Below are 21,011 nucleotides of genomic sequence, written 5' to 3' on the forward strand. Positions count from 1 at the left end.
CTCCACAGAGAGTGAGAATTTGAGTCCAAGAAGAGGTTTCACATGTACCCATTCAGATGGAGACGTTTATTCTCAGCGAGGTAGGTCAAGCGTAGGACCTCGTATAAGAGAGATGCCGTAAAGTGGCTACGAGGTACACATAAATATGGCCATTTTTATGCGCTAAAAGCTCTCATTTTTCATATTTCTAGTGCAGTAATGCAGTTCAAATTTCGTGTTTTCAAGTTTGCATGTTTTGGCGCTGCAGTGTGCTGCCCCTTTTTACTTAACTATATACGAGTTGGCGACTCTGGGTTCAGCACTTGTTCACACTCAGTCTATGTTTGGATGTGCAGGTCAGGTTTTTGAAATATATAAGACCTCACAGCTCAAAGTGCATGTCAGACCAAATGAGAATCATCAGATCAAATGAATTGGACAAGGAGCTCAGAGACAGAATTGTGGCAAGGCATAGATCCGGCCAAGGTTACAACAGAATTTCTGCAGTACTCAAGGTTCCTAAGAGCACAGTGGCCTCCATAATCCTTAAATGGAAGAAGTTTGGGACCACCAGAAGTCTACCTAGACCTGGCCGTCAAGCCAAACTGAGCAATCATGGGAGAAGAGCCTTGGTGAGAGAGGTAAAGAAGAATGAATGCGGCCAAGTACAGAGATATCCAGGAAGAAAACCTCTTCCAGAGTGCTCAGACTTGGCCGAAGATTCACCTTCCAACAAGACAATAACCCTAAGCACACAGCTAAAATAACTGTGGCTTCAGAACAACTCTATGACCATTCTTGACTTGCCCAGAAGGAGCCCTGACCTAAACCCAATTGAGCATCTCTGGAGAGACCTGAAAATGGCTGTCTACCAAGGTTCACCATCTAACCTGACGGAACTGGAGAGGATCTGCAAGGAAAATTGGCAGAGTATCTCCAAATCCAGGTGTGAAATACTTGTTGCATCAAAAGGGTGCTTCTACTCAATACTGAGCAAAGGGTCTGAACACATGACAATGTGATATTTCAATTTTTCTTTTTTTTTTAATTTGCAAAAATGTCTAAATTTCTGTTTTTTTTCAGTCAAGATGGGGTGCAGAGTGTACATTAATGAGAAAAAAATGAACTTTTTTGAATTTACCAAATGGCTGCAATGAAACAAAGAGTGAAAAATTTTAAGAATTCTGAATACTTTCCGTACCAATTGTATGATGACAGTCATTCCATGTCCTTCAAGTGACCCCCTCCATTGAAGTTCTCTAGTTTAATAAAATACTTTTTCAGTGCAAATCCAAGTTTTTCCTTTTCGCATTTTGATTAAAATAATTGAATAGCTTCATCCCACTCATCAACAGGCCACAATCCATTGGGCAGAACATTGGAAGGGGAGTTTTTCCAGTCCCAGACTTTAACAGGCACGTCCCAGTTCTTGCCATAATTTGCTTCTATATAAGCTACAGTTTCACATGGCACTTGGACCTTAAGCTCCAAAAATTCTGTCCAACAAAGCGTAAATTTCGGAAATAGGTATCTGAAAAAAAGGAATAAGTATTAGAATAAAATATAGCAGCCATTTAAATACTGTCATAATAATTTTAAAAAAAATCACTGAGCTAAAGCAATTCCTAATGTAGAAAAATTAGTAAGCAACATTGACAAAAATTTTGCTACATAAAATTATATATAATTATATATATATAAGCTATATATAAGTGTACCGGAGCAGAGCACCATGGAAACGTGAGGAAGGTGAATGTTGTTGTTTTGGGGGTTTTTTTGTGTGCTTTTATATGTCTATGTGATGTGTGCCTGTATATATGGGGCTATGTGGGGGCTCACACTGTATATAGAGAGGCTATGTGGGGGCTCAAACTGTATATAGGAGACTATATGAGGACTCCTATGTATAGAGGGGCTATGTGGCACTCATACTGTATATAGGGGGCTGTGTGGGGTCTTATACTGTATATAGGGGGCTATGTGAGGGCTAACACTATGGAGAGGCTATGTGGAGGCTCAAACTGTATGTAGAGGTGCTATGTGAGGGCTCATACTGTATGCAGAGTGCTGTGTGGGGTCTCATACTGTATGTAGGGGCTGTATGGGGTCTTATACCATATACAGGGGGCTATGTGAGGGCTCATTGCCGAGATCTCAATCTGCGCATGCATCTCCTCTGGCAGCCATTTTCCCAGAGGCCACAGCATCAAGGCAATGGAAGTGCGAGGGCTTCGGGCTTTCTGTTATGTTTGCTAATGACAGGTGTTATGAAGGCAATCCAGAAACACAGTGTGCTTAGCGATCAGAGCGCACACAGTGATCTGACAAATACCCAAAAATACAAGAACGAGCTCTGAGACGTGGAAACTCTGTAGACTGCACACCTGATCCTATCCTAAACACAACTAAAAGCGGCTGTGGATTGCGCCTAACAACTACCTAGGCAACTCGGCACAGCCTAAGAAACTAGCTAGCCTGAAGATAGAAAAATAGGCCTGACTTGCCCCAGAGAAATTCCCCAAAGGAAAAGGCAGCCCCCCACATATAATGACTGTGAGTAAGATGAAAAGACAAAACGTAGGGATGAAATAGATTCAGCAAAGTGGGGCCCGATATTCTAGGACAGAGCGAGGACAGTAAAGCGAACTTTGCAGTCTACAAAAAACCCTAAAGCAAAACCACGCAAAGGGGGCAAAAAAAACCCACCGTGCCGAACTAACGGCACGGCGGTACACAGTTTGCGTCTCAGAGCTTCCAGCAAAACAAAAGACAAGCTGGACAGAAAAAAAGCAACAAAAAAAAAGCAAAAGGCACTTAGCTATACAGAGCAGCAGGTCACAGGAACAATCAGGAGAAGCTCAGATCCAACACTGAAACATTGACAAGGAGCAAGGATAGCAGCATCAGGCGGAGTTAAGTAATGAAGCAGTTAACGAGCTCACCAGAACACCTGAGGGAGGAAGCTCAGAAGCTGCAGTACCACTTGTGACCACAGGAGTGAATTCAGCCACAGAATTCACAACAGTACCCCTCCCTTGAGGAGGGGTCACCGAACCCTCACCAGAGCCCCCAGGCCGACCAGGATGAGCCGCATGAAAGGCACGAACAAGATCGGAAGCATGAACATCAGAGGCAAAAACCCAGGAATTATCTTCCTGAGCATAACCCTTCCATTTAACCAGATACTGGAGTATCCGTCTAGAAACACGAGAATCCAAAATCTTCTCCACAATATACTCCAATTCCCCCTCCACCAAAACCGGGGCAGGAGGCTCAACAGATGGAACCATAGGTGCCACGTATCTCCGCAACAACGACCTATGGAATACATTATGTATGGAAAAGGAGTCTGGGAGGGTCAAACGAAAAGACACAGGATTGAGAACCTCAGAAATCCTATACGGACCAATAAAACGAGGTTTAAATTTAGGAGAGGAAACCTTCATAGGAATATGACGAGAAGATAACCAAACCAGATCCCCAACACGAAGTCGGGGACCCACACGGCGTCTGCGATTAGCGAAAAGTTGAGCTTTCTCCTGGGACAAGATCAAATTGTCCACTACCTGAGTCCAGATCTGCTGCAACCTATCCACCACAGAATCCACACCAGGACAGTCCGAAGACTCAACCTGTCCTGAAGAGAAACGAGGATGGAACCCAGAATTGCAAAAAAATGGAGAAACCAAGGTAGCCGAGCTGGCCCGATTATTAAGGGCGAACTCAGCCAACGGCAAAAAGGACACCCAATCATCCTGGTCTGCAGAAACAAAACATCTCAGATATGTTTCCAAGGTCTGATTGATTCGTTCGGTCTGGCCATTAGTCTGAGGATGGAAAGCCGAGGAAAAGGATAGGTCAATGCCCATCCTACCACAAAAGGCTCGCCAAAACCTTGAAACAAACTGGGAACCTCTGTCAGAAACAATATTCTCAGGAATGCCATGCAACCGAACCACATGCTGAAAGAACAAAGGTACCAAATCAGAGGAGGAAGGCAATTTAGCCAAGGGCACCAGATGGACCATTTTAGAAAAGCGATCACAGACCACCCAAATGACTGACATCTTTTGAGAAACGGGAAGGTCAGAAATGAAATCCATCGAAATATGTGTCCAAGGCCTCTTTGGGACCGGCAAGGGCAAAAGCAACCCACTGGCACGAGAACAGCAGGGCTTAGCCCTAGCACAAATCCCACAGGACTGCACAAAAGTACGTACATCCCGTGACAGAGATGGCCACCAGAAGGATCTAGCCACTAACTCTCTGGTACCAAAGATTCCAGGATGACCAGCCAACACCGAACAATGAAGTTCAGAGATAAGTTTATTAGTCCACCTATCAGGGACGAACAGTTTCTCTGCTGGACAACGATCAGGTTTATTCGCCTGAAATTTTTGCAGCACCCGCCGCAAATCAGGGGAGATGGCAGACACAATGACTCCTTCCTTGAGGATACCCGCTGGCTCAGATAAACCCGGAGAGTCGGGCACAAAACTCCTAGACAGAGCATCCGCCTTCACATTTTTAGAGCCCGGAAGGTACGAAATCACAAAGTCGAAGCGGGCAAAAAATAACGACCAACGGGCCTGTCTAGGATTCAAGCGCTTGGCAGACTCGAGATAAGTCAAGTGCTTATGATCAGTCAATACCACCACGCGATGCTTAGCTCCTTCAAGCCAATGACGCCACTCCTCGAATGCCCACTTCATGGCCAGCAACTCTCGATTGCCCACATCATAATTACGCTCAGCGGGCGAAAACTTCCTGGAAAAGAAAGCACATGGTTTCATCACTGAGCAATCAGAACCTCTCTGTGACAAAACCGCCCCTGCTCCAATCTCAGAAGCATCAACCTCGACCTGGAACGGAAGAGAAACATCTGGTTGACACAACACAGGGGCAGAACAAAAACGACGCTTCAACTCCTGAAAAGCTTCCACAGCAGCAGAAGACCAATTAACCAAATCAGCACCCTTCTTGGTCAAATCGGTCAATGGTTTGGCAATGCTAGAAAAATTACAGATGAAGCGACGATAAAAATTAGCAAAGCCCAGGAACTTTTGCAGACTTTTCAGAGATGTCGGCTGAATCCAATCCTGGATGGCTTGGACCTTAACTGGATCCATCTCGATAGTAGAAGGGGTAAAGATGAACCCTAAAAATGAAACTTTCTGCACACCGAAGAGACACTTTGATCCCTTCACAAACAAAGAGTTAGCACGCAGGACCTGAAAAACCATTCTGACCTGCTTCACATGAGAGTCCCAATCATCTGAGAAGATCAAAATGTCATCCAAGTAAACAATCAGGAATTTATCCAGATACTCACGGAAGATGTCATGCATAAAAGACTGAAACACAGATGGAGCATTGGCAAGTCCGAACGGCATCACTAGATACTCAAAATGACCCTCGGGCGTATTGAATGCAGTTTTCCATTCATCTCCTTGCCTGATTCTCACCAGATTATACGCACCACGAAGATCTATCTTAGTGAACCAACTAGCCCCCTTAATCCGAGCAAACAAGTCAGATAACAATGGCAAGGGATACTGAAATTTAACAGTGATCTTATTAAGAAGGCGGTAATCAATACACGGTCTCAGCGAACCATCCTTCTTGGCTACAAAGAAGAACCCTGCTCCCAGTGGTGATGACGATGGGCGAATATGTCCCTTCTCCAGGGATTCCTTCACATAACTGCGCATAGCGGCGTGTTCGGGCACGGATAAATTAAATAATCGACCTTTAGGGAATTTACTACCAGGAATCAAATTGATAGCACAATCACAATCCCTATGCGGAGGTAGAGCATCGGACTTGGGCTCTTCAAATACATCCTGATAATCAGACAAGAACTCTGGGATCTCAGAAGGGGTGGATGACGAAATCGACAAAAATGGAACATCACCATGTACCCCCTGACAACCCCAGCTGGATACCGACATGGAATTCCAATCCAATACTGGATTATGGGTTTGTAGCCATGGCAACCCCAACACGACCACATCATGCAGATTATGCAACACCAGAAAGCGAATAACTTCCTGATGTGCAGGAGCCATGCACATGGTCAGCTGGGCCCAGTATTGAGGTTTATTCTTGGCCAAAGGTGTAGCATCAATTCCTCTCAATGGAATAGGACACCGCAAAGGCTCCAAGAAAAACCCACAACGTTTAGCATAATCCAAATCCATCAGATTCAGGGCAGCGCCCGAATTCACAAACGCCATGACAGAAAACGACGACAAAGAGCATATCAAGGTAATGGACAGAAGGAATTTGGACTGTACAGTACCAATGACGGCAGACCTAGCGGACCGCTTAGTGCGCTTAGGACAATCAGAAATAGCATGAGTGGAATCACCACAGTAGAAACACAGACCATTCAGACGTCTGTATTCCTGCCGTTCAACTCTAGTCATAGTCCTATCGCACTGCATAGGCTCAGGTTTAACCTCAGGCAGTACCGCCAAATGGTGCACAGATTTACGCTCGCGCAAGTGTCGACCGATCTGAATGGCCAAAGACAAAGACTCATTCAAACCAGCAGGCATAGGAAATCCCACCATGACATCCTTAAGAGCCTCAGAGAGACCCTTTCTGAACAAAGCTGCCAGCGCAGATTCATTCCACTGAGTGAGTACTGACCATTTCCTAAATTTCTGACAATATACTTCTATATCATCCTGACCCTGGCACAAAGCCAGCAAATTTTTCTCAGCCTGATCCACTGAATTAGGCTCATCGTACAGCAATCCGAGCGCCAGGAAAAACGCATCGACACTACTCAATGCAGGGTCTCCTGGCGCAAGAGAAAATGCCCAGTCTTGAGGGTCGCCGCGCAAAAAAGAAATAATAATCAAAACCTGTTGAATAGGATTACCAGAAGAATGAGGTTTCAAGGCCAGAAATAGCTTACAATTATTTTTGAAACTTAGAAACTTAGTTCTATCTCCAAAAAACAAATCAGGAATAGGAATTCTTGGTTCTAACATAGATTTCTGATCAATAGTATCTTGAATTTTTTGTACATTTATAACGAGATTATCCATTGAAGAGCACAGACCCTGAATATCCATGTCCACACCTGTGTCCAGAATCACCCAAATGTCTAGGGGAAAAAAAAAGTGAACACAGAGCAGAAAAAAAAAAAAAAAAAATGATGTCAGAACTTTTTCTTTCCCTCTATTGAGAATCATTAGATAGGCTCCTTGTACTGTTATGTTTGCTAATGACAGGTGTTATGAAGGCAATCCAGAAACACAGTGTGCTTAGCGATCAGAGCGCACACAGTGATCTGACAAATACCCAAAAATACAAGAACGAGCTCTGAGACGTGGAAACTCTGTAGACTGCACACCTGATCCTATCCTAAACACAACTAAAAGCGGCTGTGGATTGCGCCTAACAACTACCTAGGCAACTCGGCACAGCCTAAGAAACTAGCTAGCCTGAAGATAGAAAAATAGGCCTGACTTGCCCCAGAGAAATTCCCCAAAGGAAAAGGCAGCCCCCCACATATAATGACTGTGAGTAAGATGAAAAGACAAAACGTAGGGATGAAATAGATTCAGCAAAGTGGGGCCCGATATTCTAGGACAGAGCGAGGACAGTAAAGCGAACTTTGCAGTCTACAAAAAACCCTAAAGCAAAACCACGCAAAGGGGGCAAAAAAAACCCACCGTGCCGAACTAACGGCACGGCGGTACACCCTTTGCGTCTCAGAGCTTCCAGCAAAACAAAAGACAAGCTGGACAGAAAAAAAGCAACAAAAAAAAAGCAAAAGGCACTTAGCTATACAGAGCAGCAGGTCACAGGAACAATCAGGAGAAGCTCAGATCCAACACTGAAACATTGACAAGGAGCAAGGATAGCAGCATCAGGCGGAGTTAAGTAATGAAGCAGTTAATGAGCTCACCAGAACACCTGAGGGAGGAAGCTCAGAAGCTGCAGTACCACTTGTGACCACAGGAGTGAATTCAGCCACAGAATTCACAACAGCTTTCACAAAATGTTGCCATAGCCCCCGCACCACTGAGCATCGCCGAACCTGCAGCACCAGACTGGGATGGGATTTCCCGGAGACCACCGCATCGCAGCAAGGGATGTGCGAGGGCTCCAGGCTTTCATAAAATGTCGCCGTAGCCCCTGCACCGCCAAACCTGCACACCAGCCTGGGTCATATCATCACCGGACCACCAAACACCCCCTGTGACTCCGCTCCACCAGCGCTGTCGATCCCCCCCGGTAAGCTGAATTCAGGACTGTAAGACGGACCCCCATTTGACGCATTCATTTTTTTCCCCATTTTCCTTCTGAAAATTTGGGATGCGTCTTATGGTCCGGTGCATCTTATAGTCCAAAAAATACGGTAATACTAAATCAGATGAGAAGTCATTTATAAAGCGACTCATATTTTATGAAAAATAAGTCAGAAATCTAAATTATATTCTTCACTTCTCATAAATTCCCTAACCCAGCTCAGATAAGTCTATGCTTAGTGTCAAACGTCACTTTATTTGCTCATCTAAAAAATATACAAGAGCCCCAATGTAATGCTTTAAAACATGACCTTTTTGAAGCGAGACATTGATTTTCATTGTTTTGACCCCAAGGACAATAATATGGGAAAATCACAACAGTTAAGAAATTATAGACAAACATTATAGTTAAAAAGCTTCTACTTTAGACAATATAATATAGGTCATCAGTCATACCATAGCTATAAAATAGAAAAGTTCATACTTAAATTTCTTGCCACTTTTGGCCTGTGTGCCTCCATTCCACATATAGTCCTGTTCTTCATAGAAGAAAAAAATGTCAAGTTTCACATCATCTCTCCCAAGAAAAGAGAGCTCCAAGCTATCTTCTACCTAAAAATGAAAGCACATCAGACAAGATCATTATTTCTGATGTGGGTTTAAATTTTGTTAGAATACTAATCAATTATTGGAAACTTTTCCTTTTTTGAGCCTCTGATGGAAATTCTGTGTTTATACAATATATTTAGGTGACATACATTGCGTTTTACGCCTATTGTCCCATATCTTTGATATATAATCTGTTTACTGATTGATATTATTGAACATCTGAACTAAAAGTTTATGAAAATTCTTAGCATAATCTGTTTCAATGTGTGACATTATTTTATTATCCGAATTTAATCAATTTGATAAATTTGATATCAGACCTGCAAGCTTTCTGATATTTAATATATTCCCTTAGAGGGGAGTCTGTCAGCAGGTGTTTGCTACCTCATCTGAGAGATGTAGAGAAAGAGACCCTCAATCCAACGACGTATCACTGAGTTTACTGGATGCAGCAGTTCTAATACAGAGTTTCTAGAGTTAGCAATGCAAAAGAGCTGAGAAAACCAACACCGCCCACACTCTCTATATACAATGTCTATAGACAGTGAGCTGCATATCACAGAGGGGGCAGAGTCAGACTCGCAAGCCCATGACAAGTAGTCACAGCAATGTTAATCACCAGGTGATAAAACCTTCAGTGAAACAGCACACAGCTTAACATGTGATGTCTTTAAATTCAGTGTTTTAAAAGGGAAGGTGCTGCAATTTTTTCAGCCGCAGTCTGTTTTCACCTTCCTCACCAAGCCAATGTTATCAATTCTGACCAGTATTGCTTTATGTGGTAATAACTCTGGAACGCTTTAACGAATCACTGTGATTCTCAGAATTATTTTTCGTGACATATTGTACTTTATGTTAGTGTTGAATATGTGAAAATATTAGCGTTTTGGTGAAAATTTAGCAATTTTGAAAGGTTCAATTTTTATATCCTTAAACCAGTTAGTCATGCTGTACAAAATAATTTATAAATAACATTTACCGCATGTCTACTTTACATCTTACATCATTTTTGGAAAATAGTTTTTTTGTTAGGAAGTTAGAAGGGTTAAAAGTTGATCAGCAATTTGTCATTTTTCCAACAAAATTTACATAACAGTTTTCATTTTTAGGGACCACATCACATTTGAAGTGGCTTAGGACAGAAAATACCCCAAAATTACACCATTTTCAAAAACTGCACCCTCACAGTGAAAAAAAAAATACTGTTTCGGCACACGGCAAAGCTCGGAAACGAAGGAGCGCCAATTGACTCTTGAAATGCAAAATTGGCTAGAATAGATACTGGATGCCATGTTGCTTTGCAGAGCTCGTGATGAACCTAAACAGTGGAAATCCCCCACAACTGACCCCATTTTGGAAACTACACCCCTCCAGGAACTTATCTAGAGGTGTTGTGAGCACCATGATCCCCCAGGTGCGTCACAGAATTTTATAATGTTGAGCTGTGAAAAGAAAAAAAAATACATTTTCACCCCAAATATGTTCTCTAGCCCCAATTTTTTCATTTTCACAAGGGTAACAGGAGAAATTGAACTGCACAATTTGTTGTGCAATTTCTCCTGAGTACGCTGATGCCCCATATGTGAAGGAAAACTACTGTTTGAGAGTACAGCAGGGCTTAGAAGGGAAGAAGCATCATTTGACTTTTGGAGCGCAAAATTGTCTGTAATAGATAGTGCACGTCATGTCGTGTTGGGAGAGTCCCTGATGTACCTAAACAGTGGAAACACCCAACAAGTAATGCCATTTTGCAAACTACAACCCTCAGGGAACTTATCTAGAGCTGTGAGCACCTTTACCCCATAATTGCTTCACAGAATTTTATAGTGTGTAGCCGTGAAAATAAAAAAAAATACATTTTTCCCACAAAAATGTTGCTTCAGCTGCACATTTTTCATTTTCACAAGAATAACAACAGAGAAAATGGACCATAAAATTTGTTGTGCAGTTTCTCCCAAGTACACAGATACCCCATATGTGGGGGAGAACTACTGTTTGGGCACACGGCAGGGCTCGGAAGAGAAGGAGCGCCAATTGAACTCTGGAGCGCAATTTTAGCTGGAACAGATTGCGAATGCCGTGTCACATTTGACGAGCCACTGACATGTAAAAATAGCAGAACCTCCCACAAATGACCCCATTTTGGAAACTACACCTCTTGAGGAATTCATCTAGTGGTATAAGGAGTATTTTTAACTCTCAAGCGATTTAGCTGAGTCAATGGAAAATTACAATTTTTTCCACAAAAATGTTACTTTGGCCCCAAGTTTTCAATTTTCAAAAGGGATGATAAGAGAAAATGGACCACAAAATATTTTAAGCAATTTTTCCCTAGTACACCAATACCTCATACGTGGTACAAAACTACTTTTGAGGCACAGTGCAAAAGCTTAAGAGGGAAGGAGTGCTATATTGAAAAACACATTTTTGTGGAATGGTTTGAGGGTGACGTGACACATTGGCAGAGCCCCTAAGTTGACAGAACAGCAGAACCACCCAAAAGAGACCTCATTTTGCAAACTACACCACTCAGTGAATTCATATAAACGAGCAGTGATCATATTGACATCATTTTATACCACTGGTCAGTGAATAAAATATTACATATTTACCACAAACATTTTGTTTTAGCCCCAGATTTTATATTGTCACTAGGGGAAATGGGTAAAAATTGCAGTTAAATTTATCACACAATTTTTGTTGAATGTGGCAATACCTCATATTTGGCTCTACAGTACTGCTTAGCCACACGATGAGATTCAGGATGGTAGGAGCGCTATTGTAGAATAGTTTGCAGACTCCATATAAAGAGCCCCTAAGTGCCAGAAGAGCAGAATACCCCCACAATTGTCCCCATTTTTAAATTACACCAGTCTGGGAATTTACAGGTGAAGTGACGACTTTTACTTCATAGGTGTTTGCCAGAAACAAGAAGTACATTATAGTGCCCATACGCTGCTCCCAGTTTGTGCTTCTGGACACATGGATCCCGTAAATTAAGATGTCTCTCCTCTCTGCAGAAATGCCAAACGTGAATACTAACTGTGGTTTATGTACACTGTGGGGCTCAGAATGGAGGAGGGTATTTGGATTTGAGAGCGCAGAAGATGGTGGATTTCTTTTGGGAGGTGAGGAACCATAGCGCTTTACCAGTAATGTGGAAGCCCCCTATAAACCATTGACAGATGACGGACCTGAGTGGGGACTATTTTTTTTTGAGGATAGGGTTGAAGCTTTTATTGGGAATATTTTATATAACATTTTGAATCACATTTATCCGGCACTCTATGCTGAGAACTTACTTTGGGGTTTCAATCTAAATCTCCGAATGACAATAATGAATCACTAGAATTACTCTGGACCCTGTCTGGCCTCTGTTCAGTGGGGTCCTTTTTTTTTCCCCAGAGGTGCACAAAACTACGGTCGACCGCACTTATGTATACAGTGACTCCATCTGCCTCATTATAGCGAATCTTCCACTGGGGATTCCATCTGAATCACATATTTTAGAGAATTACACGGAAACCCTGGTGTAAACGTTCAGAGTAGAGCGCAGGATAAATGCGAGCAGAGCGTTCTTGCAATCTTTGGGAGGCAGAATGAACAACTCAACAGCAGGGGAATAATTGGTTTTATTTACTTTTTACGTATTTGCTTGTGCAGTATAAGTGATTAGGCAACTTTATTCTTCGGATTGGTGAGATTACAGATTTAGAAGATTTATAGCTTTTTTTGTGTTTGCCGGCTGTCACATAGTAAAAAGATAAGTTTACTACAATTATATATTTTTTTATGATTTTGTGCTTTCACACAATAAAAACTTTTATAGAAAAATAATTATTGTTGCATCACTTTATTCTGAGAGCTATGGCGTTTTTATTTTTCCACTGACAGAGCTGTATGGCAGCTTGATTTTTGCGGGACAAGACGGCATTTTCAGCAATACCATTTTTATTTACATTCGTCTTTTTTATCGGCTTTTATCGCACTTTGTGTGGCAGTATGATGAAAAAGCATCTTTTTTTACGTCAGTCACCTAAGGGGTTAACTAGTGTGACAGTTTTACAGGTTAGGTTGTTCTGGAAATGGCGATGCCAAATATGTGTAAGTTTTTTTGTTTATTTTCTTTTACATAAAAATACATATTTATGAATACAATATTTTATTATTTTGTGATTTATTTTTTTTTTATATTTTTCCAATTTTTTTTACTTAGTCCCTCTATGGGACTTCAACCCACAGCTATGAGAGGAGATTGGCGCCATTTTTTAAAGCCCGCAGGGCAGAGTCTAGAATGGAGTTGCTCATGTGTGAGGGGATGACGCCACATAAAGGTTCAGGACCTCCTCCAGTCAAGTGCACATAACAGGGAGCAGAATTGTGCTGTGGCTGCTGCAGTGGAGATGGAGCAGTGTAGAGATGGGGAAATTATATATATAATATACTATACTAGATGGTGGCCCGATTCTAACGCATTGGGTATTCTAGAATATGCATTTATGTATGTATATAGCAGCCACATAGTATATAGCACAGGCCACGTAGTATATAGGAGCCATATTTTTTTCTGTTGATTGGAATATGTGCACCTATTGCATCACTGATGCTGTTTTTTAACGTTTGTATCAATAAAGATAATGTTTATATATACCTTTACCATATGCTCCGTGTTCTCCTATTTTCATGTATATAGGAGCCATGTAGTATATAGCAGACAAATACTACATGGCCTGTGCTATATACTATGTGGCTGCTATATACATACATATGTAGAATACCCGATGCTTTTAACACTGCCTATGTAGTATATAGCAGCCACCCGGTATCTAACACAGCCCACATAGTATACAGCGGTGTGGGCACCAACAGTAGCCACGTAATATATAGCACAGCCCACGCAGTACATACCAAACCCCTCGCAGTATATAACACTGCCCATGTAGTATATAGCAGCCACGCGGTATCTAACACAGCCCACGTAGTATACAGCAGTGTGGGCACCAACAGTGCCCACGGAGTATATCACACAGCCCACGCAGTACATAACACAGCCCACGCAGTATATAACACAGCCCACGTAGTATACAGCAGCGTGGGCACCAACAGTGGCCACGTAATATATAGCACAGCCCACGCAGTATATAGCAGCCACGTAGAATATAACACTACCTATGTAGTATATAGCAGCCACGCGGTATCTAACAGAGTCCACATAGTATACAGCAGTGTGGGCACCTTATCCCTGTTAAAAAAATAATTAAAATAAAAAATTAGTTATATACTCACCCCCTGGGATCCACCGAAGCTCCAGCGATAGGCGCGCGGCTGCCGCCATCTTCCGTTCCCAGGATGCATTGCGAAATTACCCAGATGACTTAGCAGTCTCGCGAGACCGCTAAGTCTTCTGGGTAATTTCGCAATGCATCGCTGGGAACGGAAGATGGCGGCCGGCGCAAGTGGCTCGGCGGACTACGGAGGGTGAGAATAGCAGATTTTTTTTTTTTTTAATTATTTTTAACATTACATTTTTTTACTATTGATGCTGCATGGGCAGCATCAATAGTAAAAAGTTGGGGACACACAGGATTAATAGCAGCGGTTACGGAGTGCGTTACCCCCGGCATAACGCGATCCGTTACCGCCGGCATTAACCCTATGTGACTGGTCACTGGAGGGGAGTATGCGGGCGCCGGGCATTGACTGCGGAGAGTAAGGAGCGGCCATTTTCTTCCGGACTGTGCCCATCGCTGATTGGTCGTGGCTGTTTTGCCGCGTCCAATCAGCGACTTGGAATTCCATGACAGACAGAGGCCGGGTATATATATATATATATATATATATATATACATATACACATACATACACACGTGTTACACATACACATATAAGTGTGAGTGGTCTGAGGATGTATTTTGGAGGCACAGAAATATGGATGATATTACTATATGCGTGGGTTTCCTCCGGGCACTCCAGTTTCCTCCCACATTCCAAAGACATACTGATAGGGATTCTAGATTGTGAGCCCCATCGGGGACAGTGATGATAATGTGTGCAAAACTGTAAAGCGCTGCGGAATATGTTAGCGCTATATAAAAATAAAGATTATTATTATTATATGGTGCTGCGTCTTAAAAGGGATAATGATCATGACGGGTTGTGCGGAGAAGTGGGTAATGATGAGGGACTGTGTGGAGAAATTTGTGATAAAGATGCAGATCAGCTGTACAGAGAAGGGGGTGATGATGAGGGGCTGTGCAGAGAAGGAGTGGTATTGATGAGTGGCTGTGCAGAGAAGGGGTGGTGATGATGAGTGGCTGTGCAGAGAAGGGGGTGATGATGAGGGGCTGTGCAGAGAACGGGTGGTGATGATGAGGGGCTGTGAGGAAAAAGGAGTGATGCTGATGAGGGGCTGTGCAGAGAAAGGGGTGATGATGAGGGGCTGTGCAGAGTAAGGGGTGATGATGATCGGCTGTGAAGAGAAAGGGGTGATGATGATGAGGGGCTCAGCAGAGAAGGGGGTGATGATGAGAGGCTGTGCAGAAAAAGGGGTAATGATGATGAGGGGCTGTGCAGAGAAAGGGGTGATGATGAGAGGCTGTGCAGAAAAGCAGTGATGATGATTTAGGGGCTGTGCATAGAATGGGGTGATGATGAGGGCTGTGAGGAGAAAGGAGTGATGCTGCTGAGGGGCTGTGCAGAGAAAGGGGTGATGATGAGGGGCTGTGCAGAGAAAGGGGTGATGATGAAGGTGATGAGGGGCTGTGCAGAGAAGGGTATTTAATACCATCATGCGTGGTACACTCTAGAGAGTGCATCTAATGCCATTATGTGTGGTACGGCCCAGAGAGTGCATCTAATGCCATTATGTGTGGTACGCCCAGAGAGTGCATCTAATGCCATCATGTGTGGTACGGCCCAGAGAGTGCATCTAATGCCATTATGTGTGGTACGCCCAGAGAGTGCATCTAATGCCATCATGTGTGGTACGGCCCAGAGAGTGCATCTAATGCCATTATGTGTGGTACGGCCCAGAGAGTGCATCTAATGCCATCATGTGTGGTACGGCCCAGAGAGTGCATCTAATGCCATTATGTGTGGTACGCCCAGAGAGTGCATCTAATGCCATTATGTGTGGTACGCCGTAGAGAGTGCATCTAATGCCATTATGTGTGGTACGGCCCAGAGAGTGCATCTAATGCCATTATGTGTGGTACGACCCAGAGAGTGCATCTAATGCCATCATGTGTGGTACGGCCCAGAGAGTGCATCTAATGCCATTATGTGTGGTACGCCCAGAGAGTGCATCTAATGCCATTATGTGTGGTACGCCGTAGAGAGTGCATCTAATGCCATTATGTGTGGTACGGCCCAGAGAGTGCATCTAATGCCATTATGTGTGGTACGGCCCAGAGAGTGCATCTAATGCCATCATGTGTGGTACGGCCCAGAGAGTGCATCTAATGCCATTATGTGTGGTACGCCCAGAGAGTGCATCTAATGCCATTATGTGTGGTACGCCGTAGAGAGTGCATCTAATGCCATTATGTGTGGTACGCCCTTGAGAGTGCATCTAATGCCATCATGTGTGGTACGGCCCAGAGAGTGCATCTAATGCCATTATGTGTGGTACGCCGTAGAGAGTGCATCTAATCCCATTATGTGTGTTACGCCGTAGAGAGTACATCTAATGCCATTATGTGTGGTACGCCGTAGAGAGTGCATCTAATGCCATCATATGTGGTACACCCTAGAGCAGGGGTGTCAAACTGCATTCCTCAAGGGCTGCAAACAGGTCATGTTTTCAGGATTTCCTTGTACTGCACAGGTGATTAAATTATCACCTGCACACATAATGATTGCAGCACCTTGTGCAATGCTAAGGAAATCTTGAAAACACGCATGGTTTGCGGCCCTCGAGGAATGCAGTTTGACACCCCTGCCCTAGAGAGTGCATCTAATACCATTATGTGTGGTGCACCCTAGAAAATGCATCTACTACTGTTCAAATGCGATATGCCCACAGCCATGAATCTAATGTCCATGACATTACACTACAGTACCCTTAGAAGTGATCGGAGCAGTGTCATACATTACAAGCATTAGATACTGTGTATCTAATTCCATCTTGTGTGATACACTCCGCTGAGCCCTATATCTAATCTCAGTCTGTATTACACTCCGCGTCTCTTACCCCAGCATATGATTCGGTGAGCAGCACCAACTAATATTGTCAGCGCTGCCAATCATCCTCGGTGACACTGTGATCCTAAACTTCATCCTTCCCTATCATTTCACAAACACCCAGAAGGGGAGGGGAAGGATGACATCACACACATGAGCAGGCCCCGCCCACATTTACTGCAGCTGTAATGTGAGCTAGTTGTGCACTAGGTTTTCATGGCAAATTTCAGCAGCTGCTCCCCCTAGTGGTTAAAAGTTGAAAATATGAAAACATTTACAATTATTTTTCATATTTTACTCTATTGAAAACAAATGATAATATTAAAAACATTATAAACCTTTAATACATGATATTTTATAATTGTTGACAAAAAAATTTTGGGAAATGGCAACTTCCCTTTAAGCCCTACCTCATGCAGAGTTCAGATTACACAGCAAAACCTGCTGACAAATTCCCTTTAAACTGCATTATGTTAAACTACTATTGGTTAATAGCTATGCCATTATGTTTGCAGTAATATATATATATATATTTGTGTGTCTGCACAGGACAGTTTTGATCGTATCATTTGAAAACTGCAAATTTAATTGTCTGATAATGTTTCCTTCCGTGAGTAACTAAGTGCATTTATTCTGAATGTGCAAAATTATAGCAACATCCACATATTGCTGTTTAGTACTGTTGCTTTAAATACAACTGTTAATTGGTGCTGCCATCTAGTGGGAATTTTGAGAATTAATCATTTTTGAAAAAAAACTGCAACTGTTATATTGATGAAAAACTTTAGTAAAACAGGTTTTGTTGGAAAAAAAAAAATAGTAATTTCACTGGTACTAAACCTGAAATTACATATAAATATTAGAGCTCTTTAAAGTCAACTCTAGAGAAATACTATTTTTTACATTTGCGCCTGTGGAAATCCAGCAGGGTCACCCAATAATAAGTAGGATCTTGACTGGCTTCTGGCTCTGGACAGTGTTAGAGAATTATTTATTTTTAAGATTGCAAATTTGGAAAGAGTTAAAGAATATTGGCAGAAGACAGGTCAGTTCCTTGCCAAAGTTCTTACTAACGTATTTAGGCTTTCTTTGATTCAGTGATGCTGAATACTTTTTACTCTTTTCCTGCACAGTTGAATAACAAAATATGTCAAGCCGGAATTTAAAATAATAATTAAAAAAAAAAAAAGTCAGTGGCAAACTAATCCAGATATGTGGGAGGATGTATAGAATGTGTATGTTCTAGACACTGGAGGACAATGATATTTTACACATTTGTATATGTGATTGAAATAAAGCACTGGGATTCTTAGCTTGGTTATTGACATTTATACATCTGCGTTCAATTCTCTTTAAGAAAGGAAGTGGTAAACTAGAAATAAATGACTATAACTAACAGATTTAAAGAGAAACTCAGCTGGTTTCTACACCCCAAACTAATGTCATCTGCTGTGTAAATTAGCTGTGATGTTGAATAAATCCATAGACTTCTTTTAGAAATCCTTGTTTCCACTTTTCTCTGAATTTTTATGCAAATGAGCCCCAAGTGCAGCGGGGTGGGCGGTGAACTTACAGCATTCTGGCCTCTCTCCCTATCCCCCCTCCCTCCTCAGTGACAAACCGGTCACTCTTGGCTTCCCCGCTCAACATCTCGCACAGGTGTTGTCATGATGGGTCTGCGAGATAAAAGTGACCCATCAGTCACTGAACGGAGGAAAGCGGAAGACAGGAAGAAGGGTGAAAGGCTGTAAGTGCACCGCCAACCCCAGTGCATTTGCAACCAATCTGCAGAAAAACGTGCCAATGGATTTCTCCAAGCAGGAAAATAAGGATTTCTAATACAAATGTATGGATTTAATCAACATTACAGCGACTTTACATTGATGAGACTAGATTGAGGTGTAAAATATATATATATATATATATATACACATATATATATATATATATATATATATATATATATATATATATATATATATATATATATATATATATATATATATATATATGTATGTATGTATGTATATATATATATATATATATATATATATATATATATATATATATATATATATATATATATATATATATATGTAACTGCTGGTAAAAACAGTACCCCCAACCTTGCCGAATTTGTGCTTCAGTGAGAGTCCGGCCTTCTGAAATGCTGGAACTAGATCAGGCTTGTAGTTCTGTATAAAGATCCCTAAATCCACATCTTTACTGTGTGTAATGATGTTGCACTGCCGATACCAACCTTAAAAAAAAAAAAAGTCAGGTTATTAATTTTGATTATACTGCTTTATTATATGCTCCCCTGTTGTGAAGCATGATGACGATAGTAACGGCTTAGTATAAAATCCCCAAGTTTCATGAGGTGCACATAATAGGAGATACAGTTAGGTCCATATTTATTTGGACAGAGACAACATTTTTCTAATTTTGGTTATAGACATTACCACAATGAATTTTAAACAAAACAATTCAGATGCAGTTGAAGTTCAGACTTTCAGCTTTCATTTGAGGGTATCCACATTAAAATTGGATGAAGGGTTTAGGAGTTTCAGCTCCTTAACATGTGCCACCCTGTTTTTAAAGGGACCAAAAGTAATTGGACAGATTCAATAATTTTAAATAAAACGTTCATTTTTAGTACTTGGTTGAAAACCCTTTGTAGGCAATGACTGCCTGAAGTCTTGAACTTATGGACATCACCAGATGCTGTGTTTCCTCCTTTTTGATGCTCTGCCAGGCCTTAACTGCGGTGGTTCTCAGTTGCTGTTTGTTTGTGGGCCTTTCTGTCTGAAGTTTAACTTTAACAAGTGACAAATGCTGCTCAATTGGGTTGAGATCAGGTGACTGACTTGGCCATTCAAGAATATTCCACTTCTTTGCTTTAATAAACTCCTGGGTTGCTTTGGCTTTATGTTTTAGGTCATTGTCCATCTGTAGTACGAAACGACGACCAATCAGTTTGGCTGCATTTGGCTGGATCTGAGCACACAGTATGTCTCTGAATACCTCAGAATTCATCCGGCTGCTTCTGTCCTGTGTCACATCATCAATAAACACTAGTGACCCAGTGCCACTGGCAGCCATGCATGCCCAAGCCATCACACTGCCTCCACCGTGTTTTACAGATGATGTGGTATGCTTTGGATCATGAGCTGTACTACGCCTTCGCCATACTTTTCTCTTTCCATCATTCTGGCAGAGGTTGAACTTGGTTACATCTGTCTAAAGAATGTTCTTCCAGAACTGGGCTGGCTTTTTTAGATGTTTTTTAGCAAAGTCCAGTCTAGCCTTTTTATTCTTGATGCTTATGAGTGGCTTGCACCGTGCAGTTGAACCCTCTGTATTTACTTTCATGCAGTCTTCTCTTTATGGTAGATTTGGATATTGATATGCCGACCTCCTGGAGAGTGTTGTTCACTTGGTTGGCTGTTGTGAAGGGGTTTCTCTTCACCATGGAGATTATTCTGCGATCATCCACCACTGTTGTCTTCCGTGGGCGCCCAGGTCTTTTTGCATTGATGAGTTCACCAGTGCTTTCTTTTGCTTTCAGGATGTACCAAACTGTAGATTTTGCCACTCCTAATATTGTAGCAATTTCTCGGATGGGTTTTTTCTGTTTTTGCAGCTTAAGGATGGCTTGTTTCACCTGCATGGAGAGCTCCGTTGACCGCATGTTTACTAAACAGCAAACCTTCCAAATGAAAGCACCACACCTCAAATCAACTCCAGGCCTTTTATCTGCTTAATTGAGAATGACATAACGAAGGGATTGCCCATACCTGTCCATGAAATAGCCTTGGAGTCAATTGTCCAATTACTTTTGGTCCCTTTAAAAACAGGGTGGCACATGTTAAGGAGCTGAAACTCCTAAACCCTTCATCCAATTTTAATGTGGACACCCTCAAATGAAAGCTGAAAGTTCGAACTTCAACTGCATCTGAATTGTTTTGTTTAAAA

General features: G+C 42.1%; 1 protein-coding gene across 1 annotated transcript in view; it reads right to left on the minus strand.

Moving 5' to 3' along the window:
- Window positions 1-260: 260 nt before the first annotated feature.
- Window positions 261-21,011, minus strand: part of FKTN (fukutin) — a 37,412-nt gene continuing 16,661 nt past the window's right edge. The window contains exons 8-10 of the mRNA XM_069765830.1: window positions 19,163-19,296; window positions 8,731-8,858; window positions 261-1,510 (exon numbers count right to left, since the gene is read on the minus strand). Of these exons, the coding sequence (XP_069621931.1) occupies window positions 1,297-1,510; window positions 8,731-8,858; window positions 19,163-19,296 (476 nt within the window). The 3' untranslated portion in view covers window positions 261-1,296. The remainder of the gene's footprint in view (window positions 1,511-8,730; window positions 8,859-19,162; window positions 19,297-21,011) is intronic.

The sequence above is a fragment of the Ranitomeya imitator genome, chromosome 1 (genome assembly GCF_032444005.1).
Source record: "Ranitomeya imitator isolate aRanImi1 chromosome 1, aRanImi1.pri, whole genome shotgun sequence".
Classification (NCBI taxonomy): Eukaryota; Metazoa; Chordata; class Amphibia; order Anura; family Dendrobatidae; genus Ranitomeya; species Ranitomeya imitator.